Source organism: Trachypithecus francoisi, unplaced genomic scaffold (genome assembly GCF_009764315.1).
Source record: "Trachypithecus francoisi isolate TF-2019V2 unplaced genomic scaffold, Tfra_2.0 Lachesis_group12, whole genome shotgun sequence".
NCBI lineage: Eukaryota > Metazoa > Chordata > Mammalia > Primates > Cercopithecidae > Trachypithecus > Trachypithecus francoisi.
The window spans coordinates 116,566,288-116,582,983 of NW_022681457.1; the positions used below are offsets into that span (position 1 = coordinate 116,566,288).

The 16,696-nt window shown below is 43.1% G+C and overlaps 1 protein-coding gene across 1 annotated transcript; it reads left to right on the top strand.

Annotated features, from left to right (window-relative positions):
* The first annotated feature begins 1,077 nt into the window (after nt 1–1,077).
* Nucleotides 1,078–16,005, top strand: ERRFI1 (ERBB receptor feedback inhibitor 1). The gene is made up of 4 exons (XM_033228506.1): nt 1,078–1,275; nt 12,070–12,267; nt 12,378–12,454; nt 13,335–16,005. The coding sequence occupies exons 2-4, from the start codon at nt 12,143–12,145 to the stop codon at nt 14,519–14,521; spliced, it is 1,389 nt and encodes a 462-aa protein (XP_033084397.1). The 5' UTR covers nt 1,078–1,275; nt 12,070–12,142; the 3' UTR covers nt 14,522–16,005.
* Nucleotides 16,006–16,696: the final 691 nt, after the last annotated feature.

Below are 16,696 nucleotides of genomic sequence, written 5' to 3' on the forward strand. Positions count from 1 at the left end.
CCCACAGCCCCGCACTGTCCCCCACCGTCCTGCTGTCCCTCATCATCCCACACTGTCCCTCACTGTCCCACACAGTCCTTACTGTCCCTCACTGTCCACAGCCCCGCACTGTCCCTCACCGTCCTGCTGTCCCTCACCGTCCCGCACTGTCCCTCACTGTCCCTTACTGTCCCTCACTGTCCCACAGCCCCGCACTGTCCCCCACCGTCCTGCTGTCCCTCATCATCCCACACTGTCCCTCACTGTCCCACACAGTCCCTTACTGTCCCTCACTGTCCCACAGCCCCTCACTGTCCCTCACCGTCCTGCTGTCCCTCACCGTCCCGCACTGTCCCTCACTGTCCCGCACTGTCCCCCACCGTCCTGCTGTCCCTCACCGTCCCACACTGTCCCTCACTGTCCCACACAGTCCCTTACTGTCCCTCACCGTCCTGCTGTCCCTCATCATCCCGCACTGTCCCTCACCGTCCCACACTGTCCCTCACCGTCCCGCACTGTCCCTCACCGTCCTGCACTGTCCCACACTGTCCCTCACCGTCCCGCACTGTCCCTCACCGGCCCACACCGTCCCTCATCATCCCACACTGTCCTTCACGGCCCCACACAGTCCCTAAGTGTCCCTCACTGTCCCTCCCACGCCGCAGGCCCAGTCGAGAGAGGCTCCCTTCTCCCCCTCCAGGGCTTCCTCGGCACACACGGCCAGCGGCGGCCCGCGGAGAGGAAAAAACACACAATCTTGCCCGGACCCAGAATTTATGGGAAATCCCGCGCGAGGCTCGATGTGCCCTCACTTCGGGCAGGAACGGCGGCCGAGGCCCAGGTGGCCGCGGGCTTCTGAGGAAAGCTCGGCGTTGAGAGGTTCCCGGGGGTGCCGCACGGTTCGGGCAGACGAGCGGAGCTGCGGCCGCGGTCAACCCGGAGACGCCTCCCCCGGACACAAAGCCGGCTCCCGGCAGCGCCGCGCTACGCCACGGTGGGCCCCGCGCAAACGTCTCGGCCGCGGCATCGCCCCTTTAAGCGGCGCGCGCCCTGATTGGCTGCGGGAGGAGGCGGGGCGGGAGGAGGCGACCTCACGGCCAGGGATCCTATGCTATATATAGAGGTGGCGGCGGCAGCCGCGGCGAAGGCGGCCCATTGCGAGGCAGTTCGCTTAGCGGGAGCGCGAGCCAGTGAGAGGCGCCTGCGCGATGTCCGGGCCCCTGAGCCCGCGGCGCTGAGCCAGCCGGGACGGACATGCGCGGGAGGGCGCCGCGGGGCAGCCGCCGCTCCTCCGGGGTAAGGGGCCTGGCGCACTGAGGGGGTGGGGAGGGCCACGCAGCGCTCGGTTCCCTCAGGGGTCCCCGCGTCGGGTGCTGGGATCCAGGCGGCTCCCCGACGCGAGGGCGGGGGCGTGGAGGGCGCGGGGAGGGTCGCCGCGACGCGGAGTCTCTGGGACGGAGGGAGGGGCCGGCCGGTCGCTCGCGGGCTTCTCCTCATTGAGGTGTGGAGGGCGGGACCCTCCCCGGCGGCGCAGCCCGGGTCTGGGGACGCCGCGAGGTGCCGGCGCCCCCCTTCTTCTCCACGCCGGCCGTAGTCGCCGCGCGGCCCCTCGGCTGGCCGGGGCCATGCACCCGAGCGCCCGGGACACGTCGCCGCAGCACCGGGACCGCAGGAGCGGACGGGGCTTTGGGAGCGGCGAGCATGAGAGTCCTAGTCCCGCAGCCTGCGCTTGCGGGGTGGCCCGGCGGGGATGAGCGTCTTCGGGGCTAGGGGCTTGTTTGATTTTTTTTTTTTCGTTGTAAAAATCGGGGTTGCGTTGTCTTGTTGACACCGTGTGCCCGTAAATCCTGTCTTGAAAGCTGGGGTGGGAGGCTCGGTGATTGCTTGCGGTGGCTGGTACCGGTTCTCTTTGGCGGTCAGCCCCGGTCCCTCTGCCTAATCTCCCAACGACGATGGTAATGCTGAAATCAGTATTTAAAAATTCGTCTGAGCTGTTCTGAACTCTTCCTTCTCTCCTAGAAACGTGATTCTTTGCTCTGAATGTCTTAAGTGCCGCTTTGAATGGAATGGGACTGCAGAATTAATGTGTTCAAGATGCGAATGCTTATTGGGAATTTGTGTATTTATATGTATATCATAGCCCTGTACAAATTAGATGACTCCTTAACCGTGAATGGTGCTGTATTGGTGCTTGCTACGTCTTTATTAGGATTTCATCATTGCTTGAAAGAAACCAGTCTCTTACCTGATAAAAATATGAATAGATTGTTAGTCATAAACTTAAGTCAGAATGGAGGCTGTAGCTTTAAAAGAGATGTGTTGGTGACTTGAGGTACACCTGCAACACAGGTAGGGCAAGACTGGTTTCTAGGCAACTGTCAGGGGTGAAGAGAGGTGAGGTTAAAATGCCGTTTTTTTCCCCGTCCAGAACAAATGTTCAACCTTTTATAAATGTGTAAGAATGCAATGGGTACGCATTTGTTGAGACTGAACATCCCAAGTTCACCGTACCTGTTTTTTTAACTGCATTTCTTTTCTTACGTTTCTGTAATTACAATATACAGTTTTAAGTGAAATTTTATTTGAACAGAAACCAAAGACAGGCTAGGTCATTTGCAAATGACCAAATTTTGCAAAGACCAAAATAAAAGAAGCTGGTTTCTTGCTAACATGCTGGCTGTAATTGGTTACCAAAATGTTATCAAGCAAGCTCTTTTCCAGATATTAGCAAGTTTGAAGAAAAATAACAGAGGATTTAGCATGGACTTCAGAAACTATTTGTCATTCCCTTCACTTCAAGCAGAGGTTTATTTTCACCTGTGTGTTCCAGGTGACACTCGATAATAAGTGATAGAGGTCTTGGACTAACGATTTATAACCTGACAGATATATTAGATTGTAAACTCCTTAAGGGTAGGCACTCTGCCTTGTATAGCTTCTATCTTATGCAGCCTTGCACGTAGTTGATGTTGATAAATCATTGCATGAAAACATGTTTTACCTTTTAAGGCTCAGCAGGATTGGACCAGTCATTGATAAGGGTTGGAAAGCAAATCTGTTTAATTTTTTTTTGACTGTTATGAAATGTCTGAATTATTCATACTTTTCACAGGTAAAACTGTTGTTTCAATCATCGGTTTTCCTATTTGCAGTTCACAATAAATCCTGGTCACTCTTTGTAAGATTCAATTATGCTTGAGTTTTTGTATGAAAGTACCTCTTGACTGCTGCTTCTCAAAAGTTGAGCTAGATAATACTTCCTTTCTGCTGAAACTAATGGTAGCTTTTCAAAGCAATTTGCCTAAATTACAGGCACAATCTAACATGCTTGAAACTGACCTGATTGTCTGCATACCATCAGATTGCTTTAGAAAGGAGCAGAGGAGGGGAAAGGAGGTGCCAAGGGTAATTCCAGGAATTTGAATGGCATAGGCTCCCTCTACCAGAGAAACAACTCTGCTCTTAATCTAAATAAATTTCAATCGGTACCTCATCATCTGGATACATTTGGATACATTTAGCATCCTTTGCTGGTGTCTGGCTTTATAAAAGCTAATGAAGAACTCCCTTCGTAAACGCAGTCCAGTTGTGGTATTCTGGCATTGTTCACACAGCATAAACACGTGCTTTGTAAAGGTAGATGAGGCGAATGAGTTTGAGGGTCCTAAATGTAAGTTACTAGCTTAACAATTAGTTTTAAGGTAGGGAAAAGTTAGGGATTCAGATTTCAGAAGGTGGCAGGGAGGATTCTGAGAACTGAAGTCTTTGTTGATACTGTAGTCCAATTCCTCACACCATAAAATTGGGCAGTGTTACAAAAAGACCACTCTTCCAGGTCTCAATGAGTGTGTTTTTAAAATGTGGGGCTTTTGTCTGGGCTCAGTGGCTCACACCTGTCATCTCAGCACTTTGGGAGGCCAAGGCGGGCAGATGGCTTGAGCCCAGGAGTATGAGACCAACCTGGGCAACATGGTGAAACCCTGTCACTACCAAGAAAAAACACACACACACACACACACACAAATTAGCTGGGTACGGTGGCTCTGTAGTCCCAGCTACTCAGGAGGCTGAGGTGGGAGGATTGCTTGAGCCTGGGAGGCAGAGGTTGCAGTAAGCCAAGGTCACATGACTGCACTACAGCCTGGTGACAGAGTGAGACCCTGTCTTTAAAAGACACAAACAAACCAAAAAATGTGGGCGTGTGGCTACAGAAATGGAGCCCTTTTCAACTTGGAAACAATAGGAAGGTAAGGATTGTAGGACATTGTCCAAAAGCTCTTATTCAATACCCCAGATGTGAAATGGACTAATTACAGATTGTTTTTTAAACAACTATTTGCTCAGTAGAATTGTCTTCTGACTCTTATCAGGGCTGCCTCTTTTTCAGCCTTTAGATTTCCATTGTAAAAATCACCTACTCAGAGAGGCCTTCCCAAACCACCTGTGTAAATATATGCTCCTCTGCCTCCTTATCCTATTGCTGTACCCTGCTTGTTTCCTTGGAAGGTACCTCCATCTAAAATTGTTTGCTTGCTTGTCTGTTCTCTTCCTCCCTCATTAGATGGAAGGCTTCTTCAGGCAGCAACCATCTCTCTTTTTCACCTCACATGGTATCTAATCCAGAATAAGCACTTGATAAATATTTGTGAAAAGAATTAATCCTTCCCCTCTAAGAATTTTTGAGCTGAATGAGCACTATGAGTTGAGTTTCTGTTCCTGCCTCTGCTATTGACCAGCACTTAAGTCTTGAGCATTTAACTTAACAGCCTTTTGCTTCACTTTCTCCATTTATAAACAGGAATGTTACAAGGACAAATGAGGTTGTTGCCTAAAATGAAGATACTATAGAGCAGAGAGGTAGTGAAAGTGTGGGGAAAATGCTGGAATACAGGACAGAAGAGCCATGATAGCCTTTTTGCTTATAGCAAGATATTTAACCTCACTTTGTTTCCTCATCTGCAAAATGGAGATTATAATCCCTGCCTCTTCTTACAGGGATGTTGTGGGGATCAAGTGAGATAATGTGTAAGAAGGTGCTTTGTAACTTGTAGAGTGCTTTACAAATGTAAGGTATTCTATTATTAAATTCCGGATTTTACAATACAGTGTGATTATAATGCCATCATTGGGATCCATGCTGTGAAAGTGTATTAAAAGGAGGCCCGTTGGGTATATGTAGTAACCCCTTATTACGAGTAAAAACAGACTTGTGTTATATGAAATAACCGTGTCGTAAAGAGTTCTATTATGGTGGGGCATCAGTGTATCATTAAAGATTGAGGGCTTCAAAATAATTGTTTGAAGTGGTAATAGAATGTCAAACTGATGCTTTAACCCACCCATTTTAGAGGATACATAGGCCAGATCTACAATTAATAACTTTTAATAGGAGAATTTGAGGGAGTTGAAGTAAAACAGAACTTTCATAGGCTACAGGTTACCCAAGAAAAACTATTTATTACCAGTAAATCCAAAAAAAGGGATCTGTGCTACCCTTAAAAGTTGAGCATTATACTCAGTTGGATCCTATTTCGCCAGTTTAAAAAGCTGTAGGGACTGGAAGAGGCAGTGTGGTGTGTTGGTGAAGGGCCTGGACACTGAAGCCGGGCTGTCTGGTTGAAGTCCTGGCCCCATTGCTCACCAGGTTTGACCTTGAGCAAGTTCTTTAACTCTGTGCCTCAAGTAAGTGAGAGTAATAATAGTAGCCCACCTTACAGCATTGTAGAGGATTAAATAAGTTAATACACACAAAGCACTTAGAACCATGCTTGCCTGGCAGTTGTATGTCCAGTGAATGTTGTTATTAATGGTTTTATATTAATTGTAACAATCTAGAGTTACCATTGGATAACTTAAATGCTTGTTAAATAAATTTGAAGTTTTAAAGACTTGTGTCCCATCATTAGACCATTGTGCTCGTTGTCTTTAGATTAGAATTTGCTTTTATAATAAAAAATAATCTATTGTATATATGTCAAAAAGAAATAATTTTTCTCCCCTCTGTGTGTATATATAGTTACTGATTGTGCTACTCTGTAGGAAAAATACAAAGGATAAAAGAGTATATTCCTGCTATTCTACTTTTCTGCTGTCACATTAAAATTGTGTAGGAGGTGGCCGGGCGCGGTGGCTCAAGCCTGTAATCCAGCACTTTGGGAGGCCGAGACGGGCGGATCACGAGGTCAGGAGATCGAGACCATCCTGGCTAACACGGTGAAACCCCGTCTCTACTAAAAATACAAAAATTAGCCGGGCGAGATGGCGGGCGCCTGTAGTCCCAGCTACTCGGGAGGCTGAGGCGAGAGAATGGCGTAAAACCCGGGAGGCGGAGCTTGCAGTGAGCTGAGATCCGGCCACTGCACTCCAGCCTGGGCGACACAGCGAGACTCCGTCTCAACAAAAAAAAAAAAAAAAAAAAAAAAAAAAAAAAAAAAATTGTGTAGGAGGCTTAAGTGGGTCGAAAGACTGGATTATGGTAGTTGAGGGAATGGGCTTTTTGTTAATTTACCTTTTTTTAAACTAGTTAGAAAGCATACTGAATTACTGAATAAATTATGTCATTTATTTTTTATTTGACAGTTTGAAGATAAATTATTTTCTCTGTTGCCTCTATTTCACCACCTACAAATGGTCCATTATGTTCTGGACATGTTTAAGAGCCTCTGAGGAATGGAGCTGCAAACACAGACACAAATGTTCATCTTTGCCACACTGAGCTACATTTTAATATTTACTGAAGCCACCAAGCTTTTCTTGAATTCATGCAGGAGTATTTTAATTACATTAAAATATGACCTTATTTTGAAAGGCATCTATGTTTTTAATTTAAAGGCTATTTATGCCTACCATGGTAGAGAGTACAACTAAGGAAGTTTTCTTAACTTGCCTCCCTCTTTCTTTTCCTACCCCTAAATCATAGGCTATTAAAATGAAATCTGGGGCAGGCGCGGTATCTCACGCCTGTAATCCCAGCACTTTGGGAGGCCAAGGCAGGCAGATCACCTGAGATCAGGAGTTTGAGACCAGCCTGACCAACATGGAGAAACCCTGTCTCTACTAAAAATACAAAAATTAGCCTGGTGTGTTGGCGCATGCCTGTAATCCCAGCTACTTGGGAGGCTGAAGCAGGAGAATCACTTGAACCCGGGAGGCAGAGATTGTGGTGTGCACCACTGCACTCCAGCCTAGGTGACAAGAGCGAGACTCTGTCTAAAAAAAAAAAAAAAAAAAAAAAAAAGTGGGTTTTTTTTTTTTAATTTCCTCACAGGTGATTATTTTAGACATTTTTTAAAATAAACATGCAGAGATTGGTATATTTGGGGAGGATCTAAAATCATGGAGTTTGTCATATTCCTAAATCAGCTTGTTTTTATAAATTTTGCCTCTAAATGTAGTTACCTTATTATCTTCCCTGGTTATGGAAGTACTTAATGTAGGTGATTCTTAAATGGAACTGAAAAGACCATTTATCACCGTGAATAAACAGAAATCAGGTTCTAGAACCAGATTGAAAGGAGGAAATTACATCACACTCTTAAATAAGGAAGCACTGGGCAGAACTGGATGAGTTGTATGACAAAAATGTGCCCCTCCTCCTCCCATGGATGGCTTCTGAGATTTATTCATGAGATCTGGTGGCCAGGTAAGCAGATCTAGGTTACTGCCTTAAGGTAGCCTGCATTTCTTTCTTTTTCTTTCTTGTTTTTTTTTTAAGCAGTTTCAAAGAGACTATCCTCAAGCTAAAGGCATGTGATTTCACCTTAAGGAAGAAGGTGCAGTGTGCTTTTGGTGTAACTTTTTTAGCAAAATGAAAGTGACCTTAAATTTAGCAGTAAAAACACAGTCTAGAAGGAATAGTGTTTTAAGAGATAAGAGAAGGCAAAACACTGTTTTCAGAAAGTACCCCTCCGGTTGCTTCAAGTAAATATACTGTAACAGAAACCAGTTTAGAAAGCTACATTGTTAACCACTGAAGCTTATCATTTTTACTCAGTCTCTACACACTGTCTACTTTGAATTCTGGAAATGAATTTCATAAAAATTCCTTCCTGTTACATATCCTAAGCTTGTTACATTATTACTGGGCAGTCGCCTCACTCCAGCACGCATTAAGTTTATCCTTTATAAGTCTGCTTCTCTCCTGAGCTCTTCACTGACACACAGTGTATGTGAATCTTTCATGTCATTACTTTCTAAAAATGAGATGGATATTTTCTCAGTATCCATTTAATAAATAATAGGCATGAATGATGCCAGGATTTACCGGGGGAAATCATAAATCGGACATCAGTTCTGTCCTGGATGATTTGAAGAGTGGAATGGGAATTGGGGCCCAGCACAGAATAACCCAAGAACAGAGCACCCCTGCTCTGGTGTTTCACGAAGGGAGAGGCTTCATGGAGAAGGTAGGGCAGAGTTGACCTTAAAGGATAAATGGAATTCTGACAGATTTGGGGAAAATAGAAATGGGCTTGAAAGTATAAATTAGGTTTATATTGTAGAGGCCTTAAATGCCAGGCTGAGGAGGTTTTATTTAGGAGCCTCTGAAGGTTTTTTGAGCAGCAGGAAATCTTAGTTTGAGCTGTTGTTAAGGAATATTGACCTGGTACTGGTGTATAGAATAGGTTGCATATTTCCAGACCCCAGGAAGAATGATGCCTGTGAATGGAAGGGTAGGATTTGAGAAGTTGTGTAAAAGTAGTCTGTGGAACTTGGCAATTGAATGTACATGGCCTCAGGTTAAAAATGGTGCCTTGAGAAGTGTGATCCTCTTAGACCCTGAACTGGTTTGAGTGGGGAATGGAGTATGAAGTGAAAGGAGGAGTTTGGTTTGTAGAGTCTGAGATGCCAGAGGGCCATTCAAGTGGAAAGATAATCACCAGACAATAGGAAATGCAAAGCTGAAGCCTGAGCCAGGCTGGAGTCATTGATTCAGGAGCTGTCTATGAGTTGAAGCTATACAAGTGGATTAATAAAAGGATAACCTCAAGAAGCAAATGATTTTAGGACTTCTTTTTTTGTTGAATTTTAAAAAGAATCAAGTTATGTTAACAGGAAAAGGTGGTTCACATCTGAAATTTGGTATTTAACTGCCAAATTTTAGACCCACTAAAAAAGCTAAAAATAGTTGATGAAGTTTGGAGAAGTTGTGCCTGAGGTTATTCGGGTCCTCGTCTAAACCATGCTGCCTGGATTCACATTCGCTTCCTATTTTTGGATTCCATGACATAATCCCATCTTGTACTTTTTAGATATTGTTTTTCCCACATAGGTACATTTTTGCAGTTGTTTTCCTCTAATGAGTTGTAAGACAGATAAATGTGAAAAATTGCAGCATTAAACGTCACTTGGGAAGAGTTTTCTTTTTAGCTTGAGGTTGGTAAAATGGATTTATTTACTCCCCCCTCCCCCTTCCATTTGCACTGAATACTAGAAGGTTTTTAGAGAGATAGAGTTTCAGGTAGTTTCATACTCTTGGTTTACAATCTGAGGAACTTTTTTTTTAAAAGCTTGCTTCCAAACCTGTAGCACATTGCCCTTTTTGAGTCTACAGTTTGAAGTTATTTTCCAAAAGAAGAGAACATGGCAGTTATATTGCCCCCCTCGTCTCCCATGCTAGCAAGTAGGAAGTTCGGACAGTTTCATAACATGGCCCATTCACAATTCCCCATTGAAATTTAGAGGCAGGTCACCTTCTATGAATACACAAAGACACTATTGTGGTCAGAAGTGAGCTGGCTTAGTGAACACAATTCTTTTTATACTAAAAAAATTTTTTTCTTAAGAAAGCTAACAAGTAGGTGATGGAAACAATGAATAAAAAATAACTTTTTCTAGAACGTATAAATAATTTTAAGCGACCATTGAAATGTAAGTTTAGAATTCCAAGGCAATTTCTGCAGAGGCGATAGTTACACAATCATTCTGTTGAAAGCTAAGATGTAGATGGCATTAGGAGGCTGACACACAGTAATTACTAGTAGTACTTGTTGGCTTGCAGACAGGTGGGGGTTGGGCCTCCAGAATCCCCTGCAGCATTTTCCTGTAATCAGGATGAGCGATCTTCAAACGTGTGCTTTCAAACTACTTAAATACCATATTCTTCTTCCTATCTTGCCTTTCATTTTTATATTACCACAGATACTTTCCTCATAGTCTTGCCAGTGCTTGTAGAATGCTTAGAAAAAGCTTGATGAACCACTGGGCTAAGTACACAGAGGGAGAGATTGGAATATTTTTTAATTGGTTTTTAAATTTTTTATAGCTTGATGGTAGATAACACATTTGCTTCATTTAAGTAATCTGAAAAACCAATCCTCAAAAGACCTCTCAATAATGTAGAATTCTTAAATGACAGAATGTTTTCTTTATCATATATTTGAGAGACTGATTTAAAGAAAAATAATGCTTGACTATCTGAAATAATATTTTAACCCTATCATAAAATCTCTGCCAGATAGAACAGCTGACTGGAAGGGTAAAATACAGAGAGCCAGTCATTGGATCCCCTTCTCTACTTTATTACTGAGATCTTCAACCTGTAGAGCATTACTCTCACTGTATTCCTTTCTAATGGGAAAATAATAATAGACACTTGCAGAGTATTTTTTAAAGGTTTTTAGCTTTAAAAAACCCCTGTGCCTTACACAATGTGTATACTGAGTTGATACTGATTATGATAATTAGATGGTATTATACAATCATTCATTCAACAAACATTCTCTTACTGAGCACCTACTAATGTTCCAGGTACTGATTGTTAAAAGGTGATTGAGACACAGCCTCTGTCCTGAGCTTACAGTCTAGTAGGAGGTGACAGATTTGTAAATAATAGATTTGAAGTTGCTGAGCAAAAAAAAAAAAAAAAACCTATGTACCTCTCCCCCACAGCAAATGTGTCACAGTCATCTTCAGTCCTTTGCACAGTGCCCAGCACTCAGCTGTGCAGATGCTGTTTGCACTAATCCCTTACTAATATTTAGTGAGAGAATGAGATCGTGTTAAAGAGTGTATATGTACATGCCCCAAAAGGGGTCAGTGTTATACAGATAATTGACAAATAATATCCTGGTGCCTAAGGAAAAAAACCTAAACTTACCATAAGTAAACTTGGCTATCTGAAGACAGCAGAGATTGATGCTGACTAACACTTACATAACGAATAATAAAAAGGAAAATGAAAAGGGGGCTGTAGGGACTCCAGACCTGTAACATCTGACAAGGGGGATTGGGGTTCCTAAAGCTGAGGAACTACTAATTTAAGAAAAATGTACTTGGCCTTTGTTATCCATGCCTTGCAGCTAAGCAAGATACGAGTTACTGGGTATTTCACAAAGGAGAATGTAAAGAATGTACCTTTAAGTTTGTCTTTAAAAGGGAGGGAGGAAGCTGTCCCAGGCTTTTACTGAAGCTCGTAATCTTGCAGAACTTGATTTTTACAGGATAATGGAAATTAGTATCTTCATATATTACTGTTTGTTCCTTGAATAAGTAGTAACTGGAGAATTTGTCTTCCCATGGCCAACCCTGAAATACAAAATCCAAATAAATGCTAGACCCTGGGGTAGTCAGGTGCCAATACTGTAGAAACTCTTGCTTAGTTTCAGCATTGGGTTTTAGTGAATATTCGTTCTGTGGCATAAAATACAATTACTTTTTTAGCTTGGGAAAAATAAGCGGGATCCACTGGTGCTTCATGCCCAGTGCAGCCGTAACTTAGAAGGCTGGTTTAATAGGTCAAGGGAGGGTCTGTGTGCATTGCCAAGTGAGTGTGATTTGTTGTGCAACTATGAGGCTCTGCAGTAGGAGGTCTGCTTTTGCTGGCAATAGATTATTTCTCATTTCACTAAAACATTTCATGTCTTTTGGATTAGCATTTACACAAAAAATCATTTTTAGCATTTACATGTAAGTATCCTCATGAGACGTAAGAATTAATTCAGTAAGAATTAAGTGAAAGTCCACAACTAATTTTTTCTATTCAGCATCCACCCCCCCCAAATTCTGTCATAATATGCTTTGCTGTAATTTATCCTAATGGAGGTATTTCTGAATTGTTTTCTTTATTCTCTCATCTCTTCTGCTCCCTAGGGAATGAAAGCTACTGGTTGATTTTAAAATGCCTGGGCCTCACAGGTTTGGAGATGTCCCAGAATAAGGCACAATGTCAATAGCAGGAGTTGCTGCTCAGGAGATCAGAGTCCCATTAAAAACTGGATTTCTACATAATGGCCGAGCCATGGGGAATATGAGGAAGACCTGCTGGAGCAGTCGCAGTGAGTTTAAAAAGTAAGTAGAGGATATAATGCTGCTGTAATCTGGATAAATAAGCGACACTTAAATGAGAGAGGCTTTGATTGCTCTTTGTTTATGACCAAGGTATCTTCCTCTCCTTTCAGCAGCTTTTTAAATATTGACCCGATAACCATGGCCTACAGTCTGAACTCTTCTGCTCAGGAGCGCCTAATACCACTTGGTATGTATTCTGAAAATCTGATCACAGTAAGCATTTGAGAAGATCAGTCTGGATTCGGGTTAGCTTGTCCTCCAGCATTATTTTTTAAATGAGGAAACCTGAACTATTTCCAACAATAGCCTGACCCCTAGTGGCAACAGATTCAGAAGGTAACTGTGTTTTTCTCAAGCTATTGTACTCCACTGCCTTCATTCCGAGTGACTGAGTCCTAAGTAGGACTGTTCGTGGACGTGTGATCTAAAATCAAGAATTAGTTCTCATTGCAGCTCTGATGCATACTTTACCTCATGAAACCTTAGGCAAGATCTCCCACCTTTCTTACAATATCGAATGCATGTTTGACAGTAGATGAAAATAGTATAAATGTTCCTCAAAACTTAGAAAATAGTATTTTTAATGTGAATATTTTGTTCCTTGTATCTTTGTCAAGAGCTGTGTGTGAACTGAACACATTGCAAGCAAGTCCATTCACTCACGATATTATGATGTGCTAGCAATAAGGACTTTGTCTTACCTCAGTGGTACCCTGCATGCCTAGTATGGTCGCATGTCTTAAATGGCAAGGCTGGTACAGTATGGTATTCATGTAAATTATATGCTGTTCCTCTTCCGCGAATTTTGCACACGTCACAGAACTTGCCTGTGATGTGTGGGTGTGCACTGTGCACATGTCCAAGAGAGATAGAGGAGATAGTTTGTTCTTTGAACCACACCATATGCGTTAACAATCTTCTGCTCTCTAATTACACCTGTGGTTGTTGCATGGGTGTTCAGGGTGACAGCAGCCACTCAGGAAGCATAGGTAGCTGGGGTACTCTCTCCCTCACACAGGTGGAGAGAGGATTGTTGATCTTTTATAAATATCTCTTGTTCATTCCAGGGCACACTTCCAAATCTGCTCCGATGAATGGCCATTGCTTTGCAGAAAATGGTCCATCTCAAAAGTCCAGCTTGCCTCCTCTTCTTATTCCCCCAAGTGAAAACTTGGGACCACATGAAGAGGATCAAGTTGTATGTGGTTTTAAGAAACTCACAGTGAACGGGGTTTGTGCTTCCACTCCTCCACTGACACCCATAAAAAACTCCCCTTCCCTTTTCCCCTGTGCCCCTCTTTGTGAAAGGGGTTCTAGGCCTCTTCCACCGTTGCCAATCTCTGAAGCCCTCTCTCTGGATGACACAGACTGTGAGGTGGAATTCCTAACTAGCTCAGATACAGACTTCCTTTTAGAAGACTCTACACTTTCTGATTTCAAATATGATGTTCCTGGCAGGCGAAGCTTCCGTGGGTGTGGACAAATCAACTATGCATATTTTGATACCCCAGCTGTTTCTGCAGCAGATCTCAGCTATGTGTCTGACCAAAATGGAGGTGTCCCAGATCCAAATCCTCCTCCACCTCAGACCCACCGAAGATTAAGAAGGTCTCATTCGGGACCAGCTGGCTCCTTTAACAAGCCAGCCATAAGGATATCCAACTGTTGTATACACAGAGCTTCTCCTAACTCCGATGAAGACAAACCTGAGATTCCCCCCAGAGTTCCCATACCTCCTAGGCCGGTAAAGCCAGATTATAGAAGATGGTCAGCAGAAGTTACTTCGAGCACCTATAGTGATGAAGACAGGCCTCCCAAAGTACCACCAAGAGAACCCTTGTCACCGAGTAACTCGCGCACACCGAGTCCCAAAAGCCTTCCGTCTTACCTCAATGGGGTCATGCCCCCAACACAGAGCTTTGCCCCTGATCCCAAGTATGTCAGCAGCAAAGCACTGCAAAGACAGAACAGTGAAGGATCTGCCAATAAGGTTCCTTGTATTCTGCCCATTATTGAAAATGGGAAGAAGGTTAGTTCAACCCATTATTACCTACTACCTGAACGACCACCATACCTGGACAAATATGAAAAATTTTTTAGGGAAGCAGAAGAAACAACTGCAAGCGCCCAAATCCAGCCGTTACCTGCTGACTGCGGCATATCTTCAGCCGCAGAAAAGCCAGACTCAAAAACAAAAGTGGATCTGGGTGGCCACGTGAAGCGTAAACATTTATCCTATGTGGTTTCTCCTTAGACCTTGGGGTCGTGGTTCAGCAGAGGTTATGTAGGAGCAAATGGTTCTCAATTTTCCAGTTTGATTGAAGTGCACAGAAAAATCCCTTAGATTGCAAAATAAAATAGTTGAACTCTCTGTCTTCACGCGGAAGGTTTAGAGCAGTTGTGAGATGCTATTATGCTGAGAACCCCTGATTTTGTTAGTGTTGGAAAAAAGTCTTTCAAGTCTATAATTTAAAGATGTGATGGTGGGAAGGGGAGGATGGGGAAGCTTTTTATATATGCATACATTACATACCTATATATAAACTTGTGGTATAACCATAGACCATAGCTGCAGGTTAACCAATTAGTTACTATCTTAGAGTAATATATATTCAGAATAATAAACTCAAGCTGGAGAAATGAGTCCTGATAGACTGAAAATTGAGCAAATGGAAGAAGATACAGTATTGATTAGATCAGAATCATTAAAAATATTTTTGTTTAGTAAGTTTGAAGATTTCTGGCTTTTAGGCCTTTTCTATTTTGTTTCATTTATTTTTGCAGGCAGTCTTTTCCATGGAGGGCAGAGTATCCATTCTTTACCATGGGTGTACCTACTTAGGTTAAAAATCATCCCAAGGCCTCATACTTCCAGGTTTCATGTTGTGTCTTGTTGAGGGAGGGAGAGCAGCTTACTTGGCAACCATATTGTCACCTGTACATGTAACACATCTTGAAAAATAAAACGATAATAGAACTAGTGACTAATTCTCCCTTACAGCTCCTGCTTGGTCCCACCCACTGAAGTAGCTCATCGCAGTGCGGGCTGTATTAGAGGCAGTGGGGTACGTTAGACTCAAATGGGATAGCATACTAGGTGCCAGTGTTAGGATGTCAGTTTTACAAAATAATGAAGCGATTAGCTATGTGATTGAGAGTTATTGTTTGGGGATGTGTGTTGTGGTTTTGCTTTTGTTTTTTTAGACTGTATTAATAAACAAATACAACACAAGCTGGTCTTGTGTTGCTGGTTCCTATTCAGTATTTCCTGGGGATTGTTTGCTTTTTAAGTAAAACCCTTCTGACCCATAGCGCAGTATGTCTGAATTCTAGAGGTCACATCAGCATCTTTCTGCTTTGAAAACTCTCACAGCTGGCTGCTTCACTTAGATGCAGTGAGACACATAGTTTGTGTTCCGATTTTCACATCCTTCCATGTATTTATCTTGAAGAGATAAGCACAGAGGAGAAGGTGCTCACTAACAGAGGTACATTACTGCAATGTTCTCTTAACAGTTAAACAAGCTGTTTACAGTTCAAACTGCTGAATATTATTTGAGCTATTTAAAGCTTATTATATTTTAGTATGAACTAAATGAAGGTTAAAACATGCTTAAGAAAAATGCACTGATTTCTGCATTATGTGTACAGTATTGGACAAAGGATTTTATTCATTTTGTTGCATTATTTTGAATATTGTCTTTTCATTTTAATAAAGTTATAATATTTATGATACCACTAGTAATGTTTCTTGCCTATACTCTATTTATAAAGTGTATGAAGCAATTTGACAGCATGATTATTTTTAAGCACAAGCGAAGATTCTTTGAAGTTTAATGTATTCTTGAAATTCTTATTCTTTAGAATGAAATATAATTTGTGCAATATTTTTCACGTATTATGAAAGTATACAGTGGAAATGAGCTGTTTGTTTTTACCTTTAACAACTGAAAGAGAACTGGATTCTGGGGTTACTATCAAAAATAATTACATTGGGGGGTGGGAGTCCACATCCAGGACAATGTGGCAGAAGAAACCAGTTCTGATGTGTAGACTTGGTTTGACTCATTCTGAGTTTTAGGACGAGGTCCCAGTCACTCTGGGCCCTTTGGCAGGCTTTGCTTCTTGCTTGCTTCAGGCCACCCAGAGAATCTGCGCCTGCCTTGGCCTGTCACAGAGATGGCAAGTCCACAGTGGACAAAGGGGCTCCTGGTAGCCTTTGGATGGAGGCAGGGGCTTGTGAGGGGGCTTAGTCCCATGTCACCTAGCCCTGTGCCTGGTTCTCTTCACTGTCCTCTGCAGGCTCCTTTATCCCCTGGGAGAGGGTGGGAGCCCTCCACGACCTTCATCGGGCACCTGCACTGTCTTGCTACTCTCCAGAGTGAAGAGTGAGGGCTCAAAATTATCTGGGTTGAAGTTCCAGCTTCAT